Source organism: Colias croceus, chromosome 30 (genome assembly GCF_905220415.1).
Source record: "Colias croceus chromosome 30, ilColCroc2.1".
In the NCBI taxonomy this organism is placed as follows: domain Eukaryota; kingdom Metazoa; phylum Arthropoda; class Insecta; order Lepidoptera; family Pieridae; genus Colias; species Colias croceus.
Genome location: NC_059566.1, coordinates 4878805 through 4902347, shown reverse-complemented (window position 1 = coordinate 4902347; position 23543 = coordinate 4878805). Strand labels below are relative to the sequence as shown.

General features: G+C 39.3%; 1 protein-coding gene across 1 annotated transcript; it reads right to left on the bottom strand.

The window, feature by feature from the left end:
- Positions 1 to 2134: 2134 nt before the first annotated feature.
- On the bottom strand, positions 2135 to 18288 carry LOC123704651 (the record flags this gene model as incomplete). Its single annotated transcript, XM_045653059.1, has 15 exons — positions 2135 to 2325; positions 2893 to 2967; positions 3280 to 3350; positions 4379 to 4518; positions 5344 to 5450; positions 10923 to 11061; positions 11760 to 11865; positions 12639 to 12726; positions 13038 to 13129; positions 13436 to 13524; positions 14211 to 14312; positions 14646 to 14746; positions 15641 to 15711; positions 16332 to 16548; positions 17680 to 18288. Coding segments are annotated over 15 exons (2085 nt in total), but the record flags the coding sequence as incomplete, so codon positions are not given.
- Between the last annotated feature and the right edge of the window lie 5255 nt (positions 18289 to 23543).

Sequence of the window (23543 nt, the reverse complement as noted above, 5' to 3'; positions counted from 1 at the left end):
TTTCATTTATCAGCACATTATCAACTGCATCATTGCTGCAATATTTTAAAACATCAGAAACAGACATTTCATTTGACAAAACAGTTCTAAACAATAATATTAAATAAAAAGGTATTGATTTTTTAGCGCAAAAGGTGCAGGTGCCGTACCTCATATTTCCGGACAGATTACGCCGTGAATTGAACTGACTGCCAAATTCATATTACACAATAACCAGCCATGGTTAATTATGGTATTATACAAATTTGCCTGTCAATTCACGGCGTAAACTGACTGGGAACAAGAGGTCATAATACGACCCCAGGTGACTTCTTTTTGCTCGCGATAGTTGAATCATGCCATCTTGGTTTGACGTCCTCGTGTGTTCGAGTTTGCCGCTAAAAGAGTGTATATTTTATATTGTGCTGGTAATCTATCTGCATCTTTTTACCTATAAAATCATTATTTGTGGATAGAAGGGTTTGTGAACTAACAAGAAGAAATTTTATTGAACGACAATCCTTATACATACATAGTTTATCTGAAGCGTCAACTCGAGAGATTCATTTTAATTCTAAACTGTATCATGACTATTTGTTATTTGTTAATGTCTATTCTGCTAATTGTTATTATTTCTCGCACACAACATTCACTCCACATTTAGCAATACTTATTATAATAAAAATATATTCTGAGATTTAATTTTCGAGATTTATTTTTAATCTATATTCACATACAAAGCTTGCCGTCTCACTCACACGCGTTATGCCGATGATGTGTTAGAGTGAGATAGAGTCGCATTTTTTTTAATTTGGCATTTTAAGAAGTTTTTGGAAAAATACTCTAAGATGGCTACTTTAATGTTCAACGTGTTTTAATTATAATATTTAAATCTTTTAACGTTCTTTATATTTTAGAGATTATTTATTAAAAAGTTATTTGACACTATCATCGTTTGTGACGATTTTTAAAGTATTTTTTAATTACTAAATTTATGCAGTTGCTCGAACTACGTTATTTTTTAATAAAGTCTAATTTAACGGTGTGTTATCCTTTTTTCTTGTTCAAAGTTTTATTCACTTCATTTAACGTTGTTTCTCGATTCGTGAATTACTTTATTAAACTACTAAATGACTAAAATATAATCAGAATTGTATAGTTTCTAATTATTAAATTAAAAATCATATACATATGTACTGTTTATTGTACTTTATTGTATGTGATGTTTTGTGTTTTCACTCTAACGTGATAATTTTTATAAAATAATACATTTTAGGAATAAAATATAAATGCAAATATGTCGTTAATTTTTTTATTATTATTATTGCGTAGAAATAAAGAGCTTCAAGTAATTATTGATTTGCGTTTATTTTGTTAGTTTACAACAGGTAAGTATAACAATATTTTTATAAGAGAATTGATTACTCAATTAAAATTTAGCCGTTTTCGTTGTTCAAATCCAAATGTGTTAATCGCATAACTCGAGAACGGCTGAACCGATTTCGTTAATTCTTTTTTTATCCTCCTTGAAGTACGAAGATGGTTCTTATGGAGAGAAAACGTAAACATGTAACACGGGCGAAGCCGGGGCGGAAGGCTAGTTTTAGAATTAAATTAAATTTTATATTATTAAAAAAAACAAGGCCTCCATGTTTTTATCGCATTTTCTTTTGAGTACATAATATTGGTATTTATTTAAACCAGACGAAGCTAGTATACTAATATTATAGAAAAGAAAGGTGTGTTTGTTTGTTAATAACTCAAAAACTACTCGATTAGTTAAAAATTATCATAAATTAGAGACATTTTATTCGTTTTATTGAAATTATCACTACACAGTATAAAACAAAGTCGCTTTCTCTGTCCCTATGTCCCTTTGTATGCTTAAATATTTAAAACTACGCAACGGATTTTGATGCGGTTTTTTTAATAGATAGAGTGATTCAAGAGGAAGGTTTTAATAATTTATTAGGTTTTAGACAAAGTGGGCGAAGCCACGTGCGGGTCGCTAGTTTGAAGATCCGACTAATATTATAAATGCGAAAGTTTGTGAGGATGTGTGTATAGGATGGATGTATGTGTATGTATGTTTGTTGCTTTTTCACGCAAATACTACTGAACCGATAACAATGAAATCTAGCACACATATAGAGTGTAACTTGGATTATAACATAGGATAGGTTTTATCCCGGAAATCCCACGGGAACGGGAACTATGCGGGTTTTTCTTTGAAAACGCGGGCGAAGCCGCGGGCGGAAAGCTAGTATTTTATAAGTCTGTCTCTGAGGCCTGCGTGTCCAACCAATGTTTCCTTTCACTCCTTCTTTTGCTTCTCGATGTTTCATTCTGTAAAGAAAGATAAATTTAATTATACTAATATTATAAAGCTGAAGAGTTTGTATGAATGCGCTAATCTCGGGAACTACTGGTCCGTTTTGAAAAATTCTTTCGGTGTTAGATAGCCCATTTATCGAGGGAGGCTATAGGCTATATATCATCACGCTAAGACCAACAGGAGTAGAGTAATGCGGGTAAAACCGCGGAGCGCAGCTAGTTTATAATAATACTTCTTAACTGAACTTGTTAAGAATAGATATAATTGGATTAAGTCAATAAATCTGTAAGCTGTGAAGTTACACGTAAGAAGTGAAACTTCTTTATGACCTTATTTTTCAAAAAATAATTTACTATATGCAACTTTACAGAAATACGTCGAATCACGCGTGGTAGGAATAAGAAAAAGATGGCGCGTAACGGAAAAATGTCACGCGTAACGAAAAAGTGTTACACTAAATTTTTTTCCAACCCCGATAAAGACGTTTCACTTCAATAAATAAATTAATTAACGCAAACGAAGCCGCGTGCAAAAGCTAGTACCCACATATAATGCTGGATAATTATATAAAATGGAACCTTATGTGATGTCTGTTTGTGCAAAATGGACGCAGCTCTCTCCACAACTCTGTTCTCTCTCGCCAAAAGCACTTCCTGTAAGAGATTTCATTTAAATTATATTTCTACCCGCATTTTTAATAAAAATCTGTATATTTATCTAGTTAGTTCAGGGTAAAATACGAAATGGCTGCACCGATTTTGATATCTTCTTTGTTAGTTCCAATTTGCGGGTAGTTTTGAAATAGGTAAATATTTACCGACTTTAACAAATGTTGTATGACATTCAGAAGATTTACGTTATCATCATTGACCAAATAAAACATGATTAACTTCATACTTTCAAAAATCCCATCCACATCGGTTCAGCAGTTTCCACGTGACGCAGGGACAAACACACAAACTTACCTGCATCATGACAGCTGTTTCCATATCTGTGACACCATCTACTGACTTGCAATCTTCACTTTCATCCAAATCTATGGAAAAATATTCATTATTTAATATCTTAAAATAAAAAAAAAAAAATATTTATTTGCTAAAAGCATGGTACAAAAATGTATAAAAATCTTGCTATAAAAATTCTAACCTACTAATATTATAAATGCGAAAGTTTGTGAGGATGGATGTTATGTGTATGTATGTTTGTTTGTAACTCTTTCACTTAAATATTACTGTATAGATTACAATGAAATTTAGCACCCGGAAATCTCACAGAAACGCGAGCGAAGCAAGGGCGGAAAGCTACTATTATATATGATATGAAAATAGGAGAAACATTGAATTTGCAGTAGTTTAAATTTAGCTGTATCAAGGTAATAAGGAATATTTAGCAGAATTAGGCCGTGTTTCCATCTGCAAGAAAACTTCCGCAAGAAATTTATGACAGTCTGTATGATAGCAACTTGCAAGTCTTTCTTCGGAAGTTTTCTTGCAGATGGAAAGGCGGCCTTACGATTCTCGTAAACACGTTTGCTTGTGTGCGTGAGACATTTTGAATGTTTGTATGAAGTTTCCCTACTGGATGTATTTTTAATTTGTATATATGTGGCCAAGCCGATGGTGAAGAGCAACTAATTTTAGGCTATATAAGGCTTGTACTACGATGTATGTATGTTTGTATACAGGGTGTCCCACTATTGGTATACTAAGCGCGAAGGAACTTGTAGTTTTGCAACTGATCACGAAGCGGGCTGTTTGTTATGTACATCATGTACACATAGAGTTTTAAGAATTCATCTATTTGAAAAAAAAATGCGTCTGGAATTTATAAGTATTTTTTACGTACTCAGCGTATGCAAAACTATAAGCTCCTTTGAGCTGTTAAATATACCAATGTAAAGTATACCAACAGTGGGACACCCTGTATGTATGTATGTATGTATGTATGTTTTTTTATTATAAAGGGGAAAAAAAACATACATACATCATACACACATACATCAGAGAATGTATATATAGAATGTATGTATGTATGTATGTCTGTATGTATGTATGCACGTCTCACCGTGCGGCGAGTACATGGTAGGCGCGGGGCGGAGCGCCCGCAGCGCGACCGTGTCCCGCTTGAGAGACGCCGCGTGCGACCGCAGTCGGGCTTCGGCCTCCGGGCCCCAGGGAGCCCCAGGGCCTTCGGACGGGTTGCTCCTAGGGACAAGTTTCATAATAAGGCCCAGCGCAGATATCAAAATTAAAAAAAATAATATAATATCGAATAATATCAACATTGTTTTCATTAAAATCAAACTATTATCGACATTTTTTTTCATTAAAATTAAGGATGTAACGATACCGATATAATCGGCAATTCAAGAGACCGCACCCAATGAACAATGCGGGAGGTCGCCCTTTGTTTTCTGAAAAATCTCTACCAATTATTGTAAACTTTGATAACTGATTGTATGTGTATTGTATTATTTGATTTTTAATTTTATTTCAATGAAAACAATGTCGAAAATAGTTTGACAATTTGATATTTTTGGTTTAATGGCATTCAAATGCTTTTTAGCACTAAAAATTTTCTTAAATTTTCACACACGACACGACCTGATCCTATACTAAGCTCTCGCTTGTGTTATGGAAACCAGATGGCTGATAAACATACATATATAATTTTAAATATATACATATACTAGCTTACCGCCCGCGGCTTCGCCCGCTTTCTTTAAAACGATTTGAGATTTAAACTATACCGTATAACTCAAGTTGGATCTAACTGCACATGGTGTGCGAATTTTATTATAATCGGTTAAGTGGTTTAGGAGTCCATTGAGGACAAACATTGTAACACGAGATTTATATATATATATATATTTATTTATTTATATTAAGATAGATAATCAACACCCAGACACAGAGCAAAGATCTATGTTCATCACACAAATATTTGCCCCGGGTAGGAATCGAACCCACGACCAGTGGCTTGGAAGGCAGGGCCACTACCAACAAAGCCAACCATTTATAGATACTCACTGATGGTGATCATGCCATGGCCCCGGGGACAAGAGCGGTTGTCCCCACGTGGGGCCACTCTCCAAACGACGAAGGAGTCTTGTAGCCACGTCTTCAGCTGCTTGCCGCTGTAAGAGATATATAGAAAACATTTTTTAGTTATTTTGGGACATTTGTACAAGAAAAAGTTTTTTTTTTATTTGGCTGAATTGAGAACCTCCTGTTTTTGAAGTCAACAAATATTATAATGTAAAATTAATAACAAATATTATATGGTAAAAATGAAAGTAACGCGTGTGTGCTGAGTACGCGTGTCAGATGTGAAACTTCTTTGGCAATATTCATAGGTACCAGAATCGTCGTCACTCCATGACGTGACGGTATTGCCATGACGCGACATTGAACTTTTATTTTCAACGCGCCTAAAGAAGTTTCACTTTAAAAAATCATAAAAAAATTCTAAATTATACAGATTTATTAAATGGAAAAGAAAAGACAAATTTATTAATTATATAGGAATAGGAAGGGAAACAAAAACAAAAATATTACTGGATTGAATTATTGGATTGAAAGATTACTAGTGTCGTGTGTGAAGTGTCGTGTGTGAAGTTTCGTGTGTGAAGTGTCGTGTTTTGGTGTCGTATTTATAGTGTCGTGTTTGAGTGTCGTATGTGAAGTGTCGTGTGTGAAGTTTCGTGTGTGAAGTGTCGTGTTTTGGTGTCGTATTTATAGTGTCGTGTTTGAGTGTCGTGTGTGAAGTGTCGTGTGTGAAGTTTCGTGTGTGAAGTGTCGTGTTTTGGTGTCGTATTTATAGTGTCGTGTTTGAGTGTCGTATGTGAAGTGTCGTGTGTGAAGTTTCGTGTGTGAAGTGTCGTGTTTTGGTGTCGTATTTATAGTGTCGTGTTTGAGTGTCGTGTGTGAAGTGTCGTGCGTGAAGTGTCGTGTTTGAGTGTCGTGTGTGAAGTGTCGTGTGTGAAGTGTCGTGTGTGAAGTGTCGTGTTTGGGTGTCGTGTGTGAAGTGTCGTGTGTGAAGTGTCGTGTTTGAGTGTCGTATGTGAAGTGTCGTGTTTGAGTGTCGTGTGTGAAGTGTCGTGTTTGAGTGTCGTGTGGTAAGTGTCGTATGTGAAGTGTCGTATGTGAAGTGTCGTGTGTGAAGTGTCGTGTGTGAAGTGTCGAGTGTGAAGTGTCGTGTTTGAGTGTCGTGTGTGAAGTGTCGTGTGTGAAGTGTCATGTGTGAAGTGTCGTGTTTGAGTGTCGTGTTTGAGTGTCGTGTTTGAGTGTCGAATTTATAGTGTCTGGATGGAGTGTCGTATTTAGTGTCTGGATCGAGTGTCGTATTTGAAGTGTCGGGTGTTAAATGTCGTGTTTATGATATACTTGATTTCCGCCCGCGGCTTCGCCCGCGTTTGCAAAGGAAAACCCGCATAGTTCTCGTTCCCGTGGGATTTCCGGGATAAAAACTATCCTATGTGTTAATCCAAGTTACCCTCTATATGTGTGCTAAATTTCATTATAATCGGTTCAGTAGTTTTTACGTGAAAGAGTAACAAACATCCATACATCCATACTTACAAACTTTCGCCTTTATAATATATATTAGAAATATTAGAATTAGATATTAGATATTAGATGAAACAAACAAAAATTAAAATAATCATAAAACTAATGTTCCCAGAAAAGTTCTTGGAGTTAATATAACTAATAACCTATTGGGATATGGGTAGTGGTGTGATTAATTTTACTAAATTATTAAAGAATTTTGTAGGAAGATTGTCACTTAACTTATCAGCGTGTTAAAAAACTATAATATGTCCGTCTGTCCGCACATACCTCCGCACTGGTCGGCTCGTGTTGCGTCTCAGCTAGCGCCAGTAACACGTCATACGTCTCTAGCGCTCTGTCGGCAGCTCTGAGCGCACTACAGAGCACTACATCTGTCTGTCCGTCTGTCCGCACATACCTCCGCACTGGTCGGCTCGTGTTGCGTCTCAGCTAGCGCCAGTAACACGTCATACGTCTCTAGCGCTCTGTCGGCAGCTCTGAGCGCACTACAGAGCACTACATCTGTCTGTCTGTCTGTCCGCACATACCTCCGCACTGGTCGGCTCGTGTTGCGTCTCAGCTAGCGCCAGTAACACGTCATACGTCTCTAGCGCTCTGTCGGCAGCTCTGAGCGCACTACAGAGCACTACATCTGTCTGTCTGTCTGTCCGCACATACCTCCGCACTGGTCGGCTCGTGTTGCGTCTCAGCTAGCGCCAGTAACACGTCATACGTCTCTAGCGCTCTGTCGGCAGCTCTGAGCGCACTACAGAGCACTACATCTGTCTGTCTGTCTGTCCGCACATACCTCCGCACTGGTCGGCTCGTGTTGCGTCTCAGCTAGCGCCAGTAACACGTCATACGTCTCTAGCGCTCTGTCGGCAGCTCTGAGCGCACTACAGAGCACTACATCTGTCTGTCTGTCTGTCCGCACATACCTCCGCACTGGTCGGCTCGTGTTGCGTCTCAGCTAGCGCCAGTAACACGTCATACGTCTCTAGCGCTCTGTCGGCAGCTCTGAGCGCACTACAGAGCACTACATCTGTCTGTCTGTCTGTCCGCACATACCTCCGCACTGGTCGGCTCGTGTTGCGTCTCAGCTAGCGCCAGTAACACGTCATACGTCTCTAGCGCTCTGTCGGCAGCTCTGAGCGCACTACAGAGCACTACATCTGTCTGTCTGTCTGTCCGCACATACCTCCGCACTGGTCGGCTCGTGTTGCGTCTCAGCTAGCGCCAGTAACACGTCATACGTCTCTAGCGCTCTGTCGGCAGCTCTGAGCGCACTACAGAGCACTACATCTGTCTGTCTGTCTGTCCGCACATACCTCCGCACTGGTCGGCTCGTGTTGCGTCTCAGCTAGCGCCAGTAACACGTCATACGTCTCTAGCGCTCTGTCGGCAGCTCTGAGCGCACTACAGAGCACTACATCTGTCTGTCTGTCTGTCCGCACATACCTCCGCACTGGTCGGCTCGTGTTGCGTCTCAGCTAGCGCCAGTAACACGTCATACGTCTCTAGCGCTCTGTCGGCAGCTCTGAGCGCACTACAGAGCACTACATCTGTCTGTCTGTCTGTCCGCACATACCTCCGCACTGGTCGGCTCGTGTTGCGTCTCAGCTAGCGCCAGTAACACGTCATACGTCTCTAGCGCTCTGTCGGCAGCTCTGAGCGCACTACAGAGCACTACATCTGTCTGTCTGTCTGTCCGCACATACCTCCGCACTGGTCGGCTCGTGTTGCGTCTCAGCTAGCGCCAGTAACACGTCATACGTCTCTAGCGCTCTGTCGGCAGCTCTGAGCGCACTACAGAGCACTACATCTGTCTGTCTGTCTGTCCGCACATACCTCCGCACTGGTCGGCTCGTGTTGCGTCTCAGCTAGCGCCAGTAACACGTCATACGTCTCTAGCGCTCTGTCGGCAGCTCTGAGCGCACTACAGAGCACTACATCTGTCTGTCTGTCTGTCCGCACATACCTCCGCACTGGTCGGCTCGTGTTGCGTCTCAGCTAGCGCCAGTAACACGTCATACGTCTCTAGCGCTCTGTCGGCAGCTCTGAGCGCACTACAGAGCACTACATCTGTCTGTCTGTCTGTCCGCACATACCTCCGCACTGGTCGGCTCGTGTTGCGTCTCAGCTAGCGCCAGTAACACGTCATACGTCTCTAGCGCTCTGTCGGCAGCTCTGAGCGCACTACAGAGCACTACATCTGTCTGTCTGTCTGTCCGCACATACCTCCGCACTGGTCGGCTCGTGTTGCGTCTCAGCTAGCGCCAGTAACACGTCATACGTCTCTAGCGCTCTGTCGGCAGCTCTGAGCGCACTACAGAGCACTACATCTGTCTGTCTGTCTGTCCGCACATACCTCCGCACTGGTCGGCTCGTGTTGCGTCTCAGCTAGCGCCAGTAACACGTCATACGTCTCTAGCGCTCTGTCGGCAGCTCTGAGCGCACTACAGAGCACTACATCTGTCTGTCTGTCTGTCCGCACATACCTCCGCACTGGTCGGCTCGTGTTGCGTCTCAGCTAGCGCCAGTAACACGTCATACGTCTCTAGCGCTCTGTCGGCAGCTCTGAGCGCACTACAGAGCACTACATCTGTCTGTCTGTCTGTCCGCACATACCTCCGCACTGGTCGGCTCGTGTTGCGTCTCAGCTAGCGCCAGTAACACGTCATACGTCTCTAGCGCTCTGTCGGCAGCTCTGAGCGCACTACAGAGCACTACATCTGTCTGTCTGTCTGTCCGCACATACCTCCGCACTGGTCGGCTCGTGTTGCGTCTCAGCTAGCGCCAGTAACACGTCATACGTCTCTAGCGCTCTGTCGGCAGCTCTGAGCGCACTACAGAGCACTACATCTGTCTGTCTGTCTGTCCGCACATACCTCCGCACTGGTCGGCTCGTGTTGCGTCTCAGCTAGCGCCAGTAACACGTCATACGTCTCTAGCGCTCTGTCGGCAGCTCTGAGCGCACTACAGAGCACTACATCTGTCTGTCTGTCTGTCCGCACATACCTCCGCACTGGTCGGCTCGTGTTGCGTCTCAGCTAGCGCCAGTAACACGTCATACGTCTCTAGCGCTCTGTCGGCAGCTCTGAGCGCACTACAGAGCACTACATCTGTCTGTCTGTCTGTCCGCACATACCTCCGCACTGGTCGGCTCGTGTTGCGTCTCAGCTAGCGCCAGTAACACGTCATACGTCTCTAGCGCTCTGTCGGCAGCTCTGAGCGCACTACAGAGCACTACATCTGTCTGTCTGTCTGTCCGCACATACCTCCGCACTGGTCGGCTCGTGTTGCGTCTCAGCTAGCGCCAGTAACACGTCATACGTCTCTAGCGCTCTGTCGGCAGCTCTGAGCGCACTACAGAGCACTACATCTGTCTGTCTGTCTGTCCGCACATACCTCCGCACTGGTCGGCTCGTGTTGCGTCTCAGCTAGCGCCAGTAACACGTCATACGTCTCTAGCGCTCTGTCGGCAGCTCTGAGCGCACTACAGAGCACTACATCTGTCTGTCTGTCTGTCCGCACATACCTCCGCACTGGTCGGCTCGTGTTGCGTCTCAGCTAGCGCCAGTAACACGTCATACGTCTCTAGCGCTCTGTCGGCAGCTCTGAGCGCACTACAGAGCACTACATCTGTCTGTCTGTCTGTCCGCACATACCTCCGCACTGGTCGGCTCGTGTTGCGTCTCAGCTAGCGCCAGTAACACGTCATACGTCTCTAGCGCTCTGTCGGCAGCTCTGAGCGCACTACAGAGCACTACATCTGTCTGTCTGTCTGTCCGCACATACCTCCGCACTGGTCGGCTCGTGTTGCGTCTCAGCTAGCGCCAGTAACACGTCATACGTCTCTAGCGCTCTGTCGGCAGCTCTGAGCGCACTACAGAGCACTACATCTGTCTGTCTGTCTGTCCGCACATACCTCCGCACTGGTCGGCTCGTGTTGCGTCTCAGCTAGCGCCAGTAACACGTCATACGTCTCTAGCGCTCTGTCGGCAGCTCTGAGCGCACTACAGAGCACTACATCTGTCTGTCTGTCTGTCCGCACATACCTCCGCACTGGTCGGCTCGTGTTGCGTCTCAGCTAGCGCCAGTAACACGTCATACGTCTCTAGCGCTCTGTCGGCAGCTCTGAGCGCACTACAGAGCACTACCGACGACGACTCGTGCATTGCACAAGCGCAGGATAGCCTGAAACAATTATATTATAAGAAATTACACGCGAGGCCGAATTAAATATTAGTTTGATAATAAGAATGTACTGCGATCACAGCTACCTAATTGATGTAGGTAGTTGATAACAAATCGCAGTAAGTCAACGACTATAAGCAAAGTGAGGGTAGTTGGGTCAAACGTCGAATAAACAACGTCTGAGCACCATGGCACGATTCGTACGAACGCACGCAAAATAGGGTAGTAGAAAGAATCATAATTGGTAACTTTTTGACTGGCCGGTTGACTTAGTTGGTAGTGGCCCTGCCTTCCAAGCCAGAGGTCGTGGGTTCGATTCCCACCCGGGGCAAATATTTGTGTGATGAACATAGATGTTTGATCTGTTTCGGGTGTTAATTATCTATATAAGTATTTATTTAATATTATATAATTATGTATGTTTATCAGCCATCTGGTTTCCATAACAAACGAAAGCTTAGTATGGGATCAGATCGTGCCGTGTGTGAAAAGTAAAAAAAATTGGGGAGTGTTTAATGTAAAATTTTAGGATATATCCCGTTTTATTTTTAAAAAGTTATGTGTCATTTTTCTCATAACATAAAGTACTTTCGATATCTGTTTAAAGTTTTTGTACTGCAATAGTTACGGAATAATCGCCTGCGCACACTTAACGATTACACGCTGTATATTTTTTTTTTTAAGTTTTTTAAACTCACCGATGCTGTGTGTCGACAGCTCTGTGCAGAGCGGCGTCCAACACGCGACACTCGGCCGCGAGACGAATGCAACGGGCCTTCCATAGTTCCGCTGTTATCGATTCTTCTGTCAGAAAAATAAAGCTTTTTATGATAAAACTAGCTGTTGCCCGCAGCTTCGCTTGCGTGGAAAAGATAAATTTTTATGATATAAGTTTTCATCCCATATTTTACCCCTTTAGGGGATGAATTTTTCTAAAATCCTTTCTTAGGCGACGTCTACGTTGACGGCTGTGCTATATCAGTCACCTTTGAGTTTTATATATATATAGATAAGTGATTTAGGAATGATAATTAAAAAAAAATGTGTGCGTGTACTAGTGTACACACGTAAGAAGTGAAACTTCTTTATGACCTTATTTTTTCAAAAATTAATTTACTGTATGCAACTTCACAGAAATACGTCGAATCACGCGTGGTAGGGATAAGAAAAAGATGGCGTGTAACGGAAAAATGTCACGCGTAACGAAAAAATGTTACACTTAATTTTTTTCCAACCCCGATAAAGAAGTTTCACTTCAATAAGTGATTTAGGAATGATAACTTTTTTTAAGAATGAAATTCGATCACTCAGCGGGATTCGAACCCGCGTCTTCCGCCTTACCGGAGCGACGCTTGACATCTCGGCCACCCAAGATCCCGCCAGAGCAATCGAATTTGTTACGTTTTTCAGAATAATGTGGTATATTGAAAGAATTTTAACCGACTGCGACAGAAAAAATGATACGTAGGCTCTGTGGTTATCAAATCTCACATAATATATCTCAGAATATGTTAAAAAAACCTTTTAATACCGCCGTATAAAAAAAATTCGATGGTTTTGTAGGAAAATAAACATACCCTCATGGTTAGCGGCCACTAACGCTTCTCGCAAATCAGCTTGAGCGCACACATCCAAAGCCAACCTTTCTGCTGCTTCTACACACCACTAGAATATAAATAAATATATTAAATAATCGTATTATTTATGAGTTTAATCCTAAATCTTAATATATATAAATCTCGTGTCACAATGTTTGTCCTCAATGGACTCCTAAACCACTTAACCGATTATAATTAACACCATGTGCAGTTCGATCCAACTTAAGAGATAGGATAGTTTAAATCTCAAATCGTTTTAGAGAAAGCGGGCGAAGCCGCGGGCGGTAAGCTACTGAACATATACTTAAATTGGAATTTGCATGGATTTCTATGTTTTAAGTAAATAAATTATTATTAAATTTGTTTTCTATTTCTTACCTCTTCATTAGAAAGATGATTAGTTTCAGCGTCTTCTGTTTTCTTGAGTTTAACTCTAGACGCTATTTTTGCCTGTCTCGACTCGCAACGACCTAGAACAATATTTTTATGACAAAAATCGAAAAACAATTAATTTCGCTGACATAAATAAATACATAATACACATTTTTATGCATAAAAAAAGTGAAGAGAAACTTCTTTAGGTGCGTTGAGAGTAAAATTTCAAGGTCGCGTCATGGCAATACTATCACGTCATAGAGTAAGGCGACGATTTTGGTACCTTTGAATCTTGCCAAAGAAGTTTCACTTCTGATACGTGTGCTCGGCACACACGCTCTTTTTTATTATAGAATATACATTTAAAATTTTATTTGTTTGTCTGTCTATTTATACATTACCTGGTGACGGCGGTAACAAAGCTGGTGAGCCTCTCTCCCGTTGACAGCTATTCGTTGATCCGTGAGCCGCTCGTGTGTATTGACAACATCTGAAACATATAAAATAAAAAATGTGTGCGTGTACTAGTGTACACATGTAAGAAGTGAAACAACGTTATGACCTTATTTTTCAAAAAATAATTTACTATATGCAACTTTACAGAAATACGTCGAATCACACGTGGTAGGGATAAGAAAAACATGGCGCATAACGGAAAAATGTCACGCGTAACGAAAAAACGTTACACTAAATTTTTTTCCAACCCCGATAAAGAAGTTTCACTTCAAAAAATATTATTTTTATACACTAATAATAATTCTTTTTATATTTGTTTAAATTTGATCAAATAGATTTTTTCGTTCAATAAACTAACTATTACTACTATCCACCTACAATTGTGAAATAGATATTATGTAAACATAATATCTATTTCCCGTGAAATCTATACTAATATTATAAAGCTGAAGTTTGTTTGTTTGAACGCGCTAATCTCGAGAACTACTGGTCCGATTTGAAAAATTCTTTCAGTGTTAGATAGCCCATTTATCGAGGAAGGCTATAGGCTATATATCATCACGCTAAGACCAACAGGAGCGGAGCACTGCAGGTAAAACCGCAGGGCACAGCTAGTAAAACGTAATTTCATTTTTAAACCTGTAAAAATCTGTCTATTTCACTTCAATTAAATCAACATTAAAACCCGTCAAAAATCAATAAAACCGGCTTCAAACCTACCTTGCTGTGCTCACACAGATCTCCGAGTCTCTCTCAGAGAGACGCAAGCTTGAACAGTTTTCTGAATCTTGAGGAGGAGATACTTCTAATGTTGGTTGTATTCTGTAATAAATAATAATCTATACTAATATTATAAAGCTGAAAAGTTCGTTTGTTTGAACGCGCTAATCTCGGGAACTACTGGTCCGATTTGAAAAATTCTTTCGGTGTTAGATAGCCCATTTATCCAGGAAGGCTATATATCATCACGCTAAGACCAACAGGAGCGGAGCCATGCGGATGAAACCGCGGGGAGCAGCTAGTTCTTCATAAAAATGAAGAATTAATTTTTTTTAAGACAGTTCAGACAGTTCGTGTAGTGGAAAATATTATGAAAATTTACACCATTTAAAATTTCTAAATACTTAACAAAACATAATGTGAAAGAACATTTACCTAATTTCATAAGTACTAGTGTCTGTTGTATCTTCGGGCAGGTCTTTAGGCTCTTGTGGTGTTGGTAATTCCGCTGGACTTACTATTGACGAGTTTTCGTTCTGAAATTCAGATTAATTACATCCATACTAATATTATAAGTGCGAAAGTAACTCTGTCTGTCTGTCTGTTACTCAATCATGCCTTAACTACTGAACCAATTTGCATGAAATTTGGTATAGAGATATTTTGATACCCGAGAAAGGCCATAGGCTACTTCCCACGGGAACGGGAACTATGCGGGTTTTTCTTTGACTGCGCGGGCGATGCCGCGGGCGGAAAGCTAGTATTAAATAAATATTATAAACTTATATTAAAAAAATTGTCGTTTTTGTTACAATTAAACTGTTCGATTTCGATAAGATCCTGCAGTTTAACAAAAAGAGCGCGTGTGCCGTGTACCCAGCACACGTGTCAGAAGTGAAACTTTTTGACAAGATTCAAAGATACCAGAATCGTCACCTAACTCCATGACATGTCGGTATTGCCATGAAGCGACCATTTTACTTCAAAGTTCTTTTACGATCCTGCTTGTTGAAAATCTATACTAATATTATAAAGCTGAAGAGTTTGTTTGTTTGAACGCGCTAATCTCGGGAACTACTGGTCCGATTTGAAAATTATTTCGGTGTTAGATAGCCCATTTATCGAGGAAGGTTATAGGCTATAATATATCATCACGCTACGACCAACAGGAGTACATCAGCCACGGGGGTGAAACCGCGCGGAGCAGCTAGTAAAAATATAAGACAGCACTTTACACTTTTACAGTTTACTAGTATAAGATATTGTTTAACGTGTTTTATTTCGCTCAAAGACGTGCTTCTACTCCGACTACACGTTGTCGACTGAATATCACACCATAGTTCGAAAATATTACCCATAAAACTACCCGCATACAACTTCATGGTTATAACTTTATCAACTTTAGTCCTTAGAGAATACAAAAATCCCACCTGTTCCGTTCTAGACAGATCTCCATCATTATCTAATTCGCCAGCTGGTTGGGTTGTGGATTCACATTCATCTGAAAACAAAATTGTTATGAAAATTAAAATCTTAATTCAAGTAATTTTATTAATGTTTCAGTACGAAGCTAGTGTGACCGCCTCCTTGGTACAGTGGTTGACGCGTGAGCGTTGAACCGAGGGGTCCTGGGTTCGATTCCCGGTGGAGACGAAGAAAAAAAAATGTCTCGGTCTGGTAGGACACAGAAGGCTGATCACCTACTTGTCCCTAAAGAAAATCGATCAGTGAAACAGATGTATGCATAATGCATCTGCCCCTTACCCCACCACGGGGACACGGGACTTCACATCACATACACGAAGCTAGTGTCCACAAGATTTGTCTTTATTCATATTTTCTACGTTATTGCCTTAAATATATATACGCTCTTACATATACGATAAACCAGGGAATAATACATTTTTCTTTCTTTCATTCATCGCAAATAAATATCCTCGCAAGCACTACTCATTTAATTCACTACGGTCTCTACTATCTCTGTAGTAAATTTTTTGTAAGTGTTCATTTAAACTATGAAAGAAAGAACGAGTTTCTTGCTATTTCGTAAGATATTTTACAAAAGGTTTAATGTTAAACTTCTACATCTTACACAAAACTTCGAAATACTATCACACTTACCAGAAACCTCCTCCTCCGGTATCGCTTTAGCCTTCTTATCAGCTGCCCTCCTCCTAACCAACTCCGCTATAACCCCATGCAACTCTGCCAATCTAGCGTCATGCGCTCTAGCAGCTGTCGCCGCGCGTTGACGCTCGCTCGCAAGCGCACGTGCGAGCGCGTCGCGTTCCGCGCGCAGACTGACTATGTCGTCGCGGCCGCTGCTTTGTGTTGCAAGCTGTGAAGGGTAGTTTACGAAATAAATATTTATTAAGCTATTGCATAGCTTCTATCGCGGGCCTTGAGCGCGGGGACCGAATCGAGAAATTCCGTAACGAAAAAACCTCACGCTCCCCACTCCGACGGGCGGAGGTGTGGCTTGAAGGCATATGCATAGCATGCAATAGCTTTACCACGGCAGTGCCCGAATACCACACGTCGTTTTTATTTTACTAGAGGCACCTGTTACACCTTATTTTTTACACGTTATTGTTAGACGTTAATAATATATATCTAGAATTTCTAGAAAACCATCATTAAAAATGATGACAAACATGAGTACGCTAGTTTTATGTAGTAAATATTTATTAATCACATACGTTCAATAAATAGCATGATACGTGAGTATTTATTGCCGGACCACATTAAATCCTTTACGTGTAACAGGGGCCTTAAAACACGAAATAATACGTAGGAAGTTTTTTTTTCAACTGTAACTCAATCATTTGTTTATTGAATTAGACCTTTAGACCTTGAAATTTTACTCTCAACGCGCCTAAGAAGTTTCACTTTAATAAATTCTGCTTAATATTTAGTGCAAGTTTAGAAAGGCTAGCTTCAAAATGATATATTTATTGATGATCGAAACGTGTTTATAATAATTATAAGCTAGCGGTGCTTGATCGGCCATCTTGGGAAATCTGACAGACTTTATGGCGCCAAATACAGAACAATCGGTATGCATTAATTGTATGATGCATTAAAATATGGCGGGCTACCATGATTTGAAAGCTAGAAGAATGGAGTTATCATGACGAATTTATGTAGTTATAATATTAAGCAACTTATTTGTTTGTTTGAACACGGTAATCTCAGGAACTACGGGACCGATTTAAAAAAAATATTTTCATTTGATCGCTAGTCGTCGAGAATAGGTAATGAAAACGGTTTAACAATACTATTTTGCTTATATTTTTACAAAACCGTCTAGTTAAACTAAGAAAACAAAGTCATAGAATACGCTATTTAGTTATGGAACTGTGTTGATATGCAGGAACATTGCAGGTGCAGGAAGGATTGCCTATTCAATAGTTTCAAAATAATTTGACGCATAAAATCTAACATTCCTATTCTATCCCATTATACGTACATGAATGCCATTCTGTCCAGGTATAGGCGGCGCAGTCACAGGCCGTAAACTGGAGTACCTCCACGACGACTCCCTTGATATATCCTCCTCTCCCATATTAGGGCAGCACAAGTACCAACTCCTGCTCCTTCTAACCCCAGTAGTCGAATCCAATTGCGTCAATGGCACACGACCTACAACCTCAAGTTCTGCTAACAAAGGTTCCTTTTCCTTTGGCTCGGGCATTGGGAACGTTCCCGCTGTGGAATACGTCTCTTCCAGCTTTCTTTCTGGAACGTTCCATCTATCTCGAAGCGGTGGAATTTCTTTGACAGCTCCATCATTGAAAATCTCGTTTGTTTCAACGTATTCGCTCAGCTCGTTCGGGTGCTGTTCTGTGTCGGCCTGTCGGTCATCTGGACGGTCCTTTCTGCCAGCTTGTCGGTCAGATTGTCGGTCATGACGGCCAGTTTCAACCTGGCCGTTTTGGCGTTTGATTTTTTCTAAATCTGCGTAGTAGTAGGCGGTCGAACGCGGCGGTTCGCCGCTGAAGTTTCTGTTCCCCGCCAGTTTGATATTTTTAGTCCATTTTGTTGATTTTGTCACATTATCATCACATTTTATGATACATTATTACTTTTTTTATATTAAAGCGATCCCTGTTTATGGTTATGAAGAATTAGTGACGTCATGGTGTCTTTTTAAAGTTCATTACGATACATTTTCTGATTTATACGTGCATCAAATAGCATTAGTGCGAAAGTAGTCAAAACTGATTTTATTTCGTTTAACTTACGTAGATATACACTTTCATACACACATGACACAGATATTCTGAATCCTAGCACAGCTATAAAATATTAATTGAATTCTTGGTTTTTGTAACGTAGGTAGTTGTTTATTTAATTGAAAATTAAATTTTCTGATAGCTCTTTATACTTTTTCATCAATATTTCATTCAAAGAAATATCCTACGTTGAATTTAATCTACATTTTAGAGCTTTTAGTTTGGTTTATAGACATAATATAATGATCAATATTGGGAGAAGCCTCTGGCTCCTGAGACACAGTTTAAAACTAGTTCGGGAGCCAAAGGATTCATTATTTTGACCAGTGTAATTATGCCAATAAAGAATTTTATTATTATTATTTTTTTTTTTATTTTACATTATTATGTTGCGTCAAAAATCCGCATTTTATATTGCAAAACACTGTAAATTGTAATACTCTTAAGGCTGCTGTAAACGGGTAGAATGAACTAGCATACTACTCTACCAGTTTGTAGTGTTAGTAGAATTTTTAATACTCTACTCTAATCCAATTGTGTCTATATTAGTATAGTAAGTAGAATAGTTAGTACTCTACCGCTCAACTCTACCCGTGTACAGCAGCCATCACTACAATCCATACTAATATTATAAATGCGAAAGTAACTCTGTCTGTCTGTCTGTCTGTTACTCAATCACGCCTTAACTACTGAACCAATTTGCATGAAATTTGGTATAGAGATATTTTGATACCCGAGAAAGGACATAGGATAGGTTTTATCCCGGAAATCCCACGGGAACGGGAACTATGCGGGTTTTTCTTTGACTGCGCGGGCGATGCCGCGGGAAGAAAGCTAGTATATTATAAAACAAAGTGGCTTTCTCTGTCCCTTTGTATGCTTAAATCTTAAAAACTACGCAACGGATTTTGATGCGGTTTTTATAATAGATAGAGTTATTCAAGAGGAAAGTTTTAGTATGTAATTTATTAGGTTTTAGATAAAGCGGGCGAAGCCGCGGGCGATAAGCTAGTTAAATATAAACGGAATAGCATCTCTCAAGCTAAAATCCATCTTACTATGACAAACATAACCTCTTTTATTGCACAGTCGGACAAATACAGCAGATAATACTTTTGTAAGGCTATCACATTATGAAGTGTTCAATTCCATTCATATGGCTTCCATTGGTTTACTTATCTATTTAAATACTAGCTCAGCTAATATAGTAACTTGACTACCGAATACACGAAATTTTATTAAAATCGGTCAAGTCGTTTCGGAGGAGTTTGGTTATAAAATGGTATGAATTTCATGTCTAGAAGTTAGGCGACTATGGACTTAGAGAGTGACATACTACTACGCTACTTTTTAGGTCTAATTTGCATGGGAATTTCCCACAAATATCCTTTGGCTAACTCGTCGAAACTGACGAAAGGAAACACATTTACAAAAAACCTTTTACCACACAGACAAAGCCACGGACGAAATCTACACACATGTCGCTAAGCTAACTTTGCAAATGCATATCGCTACAAACAGATCGCGATTGCGTAATTGGTGTTACATTACTTCCCACCCCCCTGGGAGGAGATGGGGGGAAGCGAGGCCGTCGCAGTACAGAGTTAAACAGGGTAGGAATTTTGCATGTATGCCAGTTTATTATTTTAACTACTGAATCAATGCATTTTTTATGAGTTAGAATAATGTAGACAAACTACGTAACAGGGAAATCTCCTGAAAATCCGATCAGTACTTTTCGCGTGAAAAAATCTATACGTTAAAAAAATTGTATGAAATAGGAGATTAATTTATTCATTAACACAGTATATTGCGAATTTATAACTATCTAGATTCTAGATGTCTAAATTACATTCAGGTGGTCTTATAGCAGTTTTATATTAAGAGTGGGAAAGTGATGGCGCTAGACGAAAATTGATATGCTGAAATTTTTTCACATAGGAAACATACTATGTAGTTACCTACTTTGAGCAGTAAAATTATCATTCAAAATTGAAGATATGTTATTAGCCAGGAGCAGCACAAATGTGGCTAATTAGCGACATTTTATCGCTGTTGTCTCATTTTTCTCTATCGGTAAATCTATACTAATATTATAAAGCTGAAGACTTTGTTTGTTTGTTTGAACCCGCTAATCTCGGGAACTACTGGTCCGATTTGAAAAATTCTTTCGGTGTTAGATAGCTCATTTATCGAGGAAGGCTATAGGGTATATATCATCACGCTACGACCAACAGGAGTGGAGCCACGGGAGTGAAACCGCGCGGAGCAGCTAGTCTATTATACATCACGTGTTATCATGTTATTGTTCGATTCCCGCCCAGAGCGAATATTTGTGTGATGAACGTAGATGATTGTTCTGTGACTAGGTAGATATTAATTATCTATGTAAGTATTTATTTAAAATTATATATGTATGTTTATCAGCCATCTGATTTCCATAGCACAAGCGAAAACTTAGTATGAGATCAGAATTCAGAACGTGCCGTGTGTGAAAATTGTCCTGAAATATTTATTTATTTAATATTTATCAAATCGTGTGTGCCGTTTTCGAAGATAGAATGTGTTAGTACACTATTTAACTTTTAATATCTTCCTCTTTAAATCATAGTACGGGCAGGACCTAATTCCCGAGCTATGATGTCACGTTCGTGTCCTTGACCTATCGACCAGATAGACTTAGGTATTTGAGATGTTACCTAACTTCTATGTCATGGATAGTACTATGAATGGGTATAAATCGTTGGATTTTAAAGGGCCTTTTAGCACTAATATATATAGTTATTTATAGTGCTCTTATAATCTTAATATATATAAATCTCGTGTCACAATGTTTGTCCTCAATGGACTCCTAAACCACTTAACCGATTTTAATAAAATTCGCACACCATGTGCAGTTCGATCCAACTTGAGAGATAGGATAGTTTAAATCTCAAATCGTTTTAGAGAAAGCGGGCGAAGCCGCTGGCGTTAAGCTAGTGTTCTTATGTATCTAAAAATATAGAAAGGAATGTTTAATAACTGATGACATATTATCTACGCACAGTTTATGGATTAAACTTCAATGAAAAACTTGATAGTATGCACCAATATTAATTTTTATAGTGAATGTAAGTACTTACCTACTTAGAAAGGATTAAAAAAAATTAGATTTAGCTTTTCCGATAGGAATGTTACCTATAAATCAATATAATATTATAAATACAATCTAATGATATTCTCACTTTATATTTTAACTAGCTGCGCTCAGCGGTTTCACCCGCAGTGCTCCGCTTCTGTTGGTCTTAGCGTGATGATATATAATGTGTCCCGACACTAGTATTAAGTATTAATAACCTCTGATATTTTCAAAACACATGTGAATTTTTATTCTATAAAAAACACACAAATAGAATAAACATTATAAAATAAGTAACTCCAAATGCTAAAACTAGTGTACAAACCACAGACAACCTCATGAAATTCAATATCATTAAGTTATACCAAGAGTTATACCTAAGTATAGACTCTACATTCAGTCTTGTCATGTGTAAATATTTAAACAAGTTTGAACCTATATTCTATACAAATAATAAGCTGAAGAGTTTGTTTGTTTGAACGCGCTAATCTCAGGAACTACTAGTCCGATTTGAAACATTTTTTGGTGTTAGATAGCCCATTTATCGAGGAAGGTTTTAGGCTATATATCATCATGCTAAGACCAATAGGAGCGGAGAAAAGCCGGTAAAACCGTGAGCACAGCATATTTATAATGTTAAGCTGAAAAGTTTGTTTGCGTGCATCTCAGAAACTACTGGATTGTGAAGTTAGTATTCAGTTTAGTTTAATTCCTAGGATAAAGTTACATACAATCTTGAAGTAATTTTTAATTTTACTTCAATTATAATTTAAAATAGGTATTTGATAAAACGTCAATCAATAAAGTGTTTAAACAAATTACTTCATGGATCTGCCATTTATCACTTCAACCAATTCAATTGATCTCGCAGACCTTACAATTAAATAATTGCTTGGTGAATCACCACATACAAGCTTATAACAGTACTAGCTTTCCTGGCAAACATTGTTCTGCCATACATTTATCACTTAAAGTGAAGTACCGTGTCCCTGTAGTGGGGTAAGGGGCAGATGCATTATACATCTGTTTCACTGATTGATTTTCTTTAGGGACAAGTGATCAGCCTTCTGTAACCTACCAGACCGAGACATTGTTTTCTTCGTCTCCACCGGGAATCGAACCCAGGACCCCTCGGTTCTATATACACCCATCAACCACTGTACCAAGGAGGCATTTATCACATAAGGGTATGAAAAAAAGATGTTGATCGATTCTCAGACCTACTCAATAGTTAGGCACACAAAATTTAATGAGAATTTGTGCAGCCGTTTCAAAATAGTATTGTAACTAACATTGTGACATGTTGTTGTGTCAATTTACACATTTATTTATTTATAAGGTAAGTAAGACATATTTAGTGTAAATTGACTGTATGTTATTCAACCAGACTTTGTTTAGAAGCTCTTTAAAAACATCTTCCTAGTCCTACCCTTTTAAATAATTTGCCTTATTAATTATATAATTTTTATTTATTTATCACGAAAAAATAAAAATATAAAGTTGCGTTAGTTACAGTTACATTATAACTTTATAAATTATGTTATCACTACATAAAACAAAGTCGCTTTCTCTGTCCCTATGTCCCTTTGTATGCTTAAATCTTTAAAACTACGCCACGGATTTTCATGCAGTTTTTTTTTAATAGATAGAGTGATTCAATGGGAAGGTTTTGGTCAACAAAATCATAGGTTTAGTATGTAATTTATTAGGTTTTAGACAAAACGGGCAAAGCCGCAGGCGGTAAGCTAGTAACTTATAACTCATGAACATCTGAACAGAGATTCATATGTTTGATAAAGATAGGTACCAACTGTTGTAAAAAAATAAAAAAAAACAATGATTTTCTACATTAATAAATGCAATAGTTATAAATTCATACAACGCAATTTAATAAATGAAATTTCTTCAAAAACAAAAATATAATTTTACTATATTCTGCATGTGATTATAAAGACTTATAAAATCACACTAAACACTGAA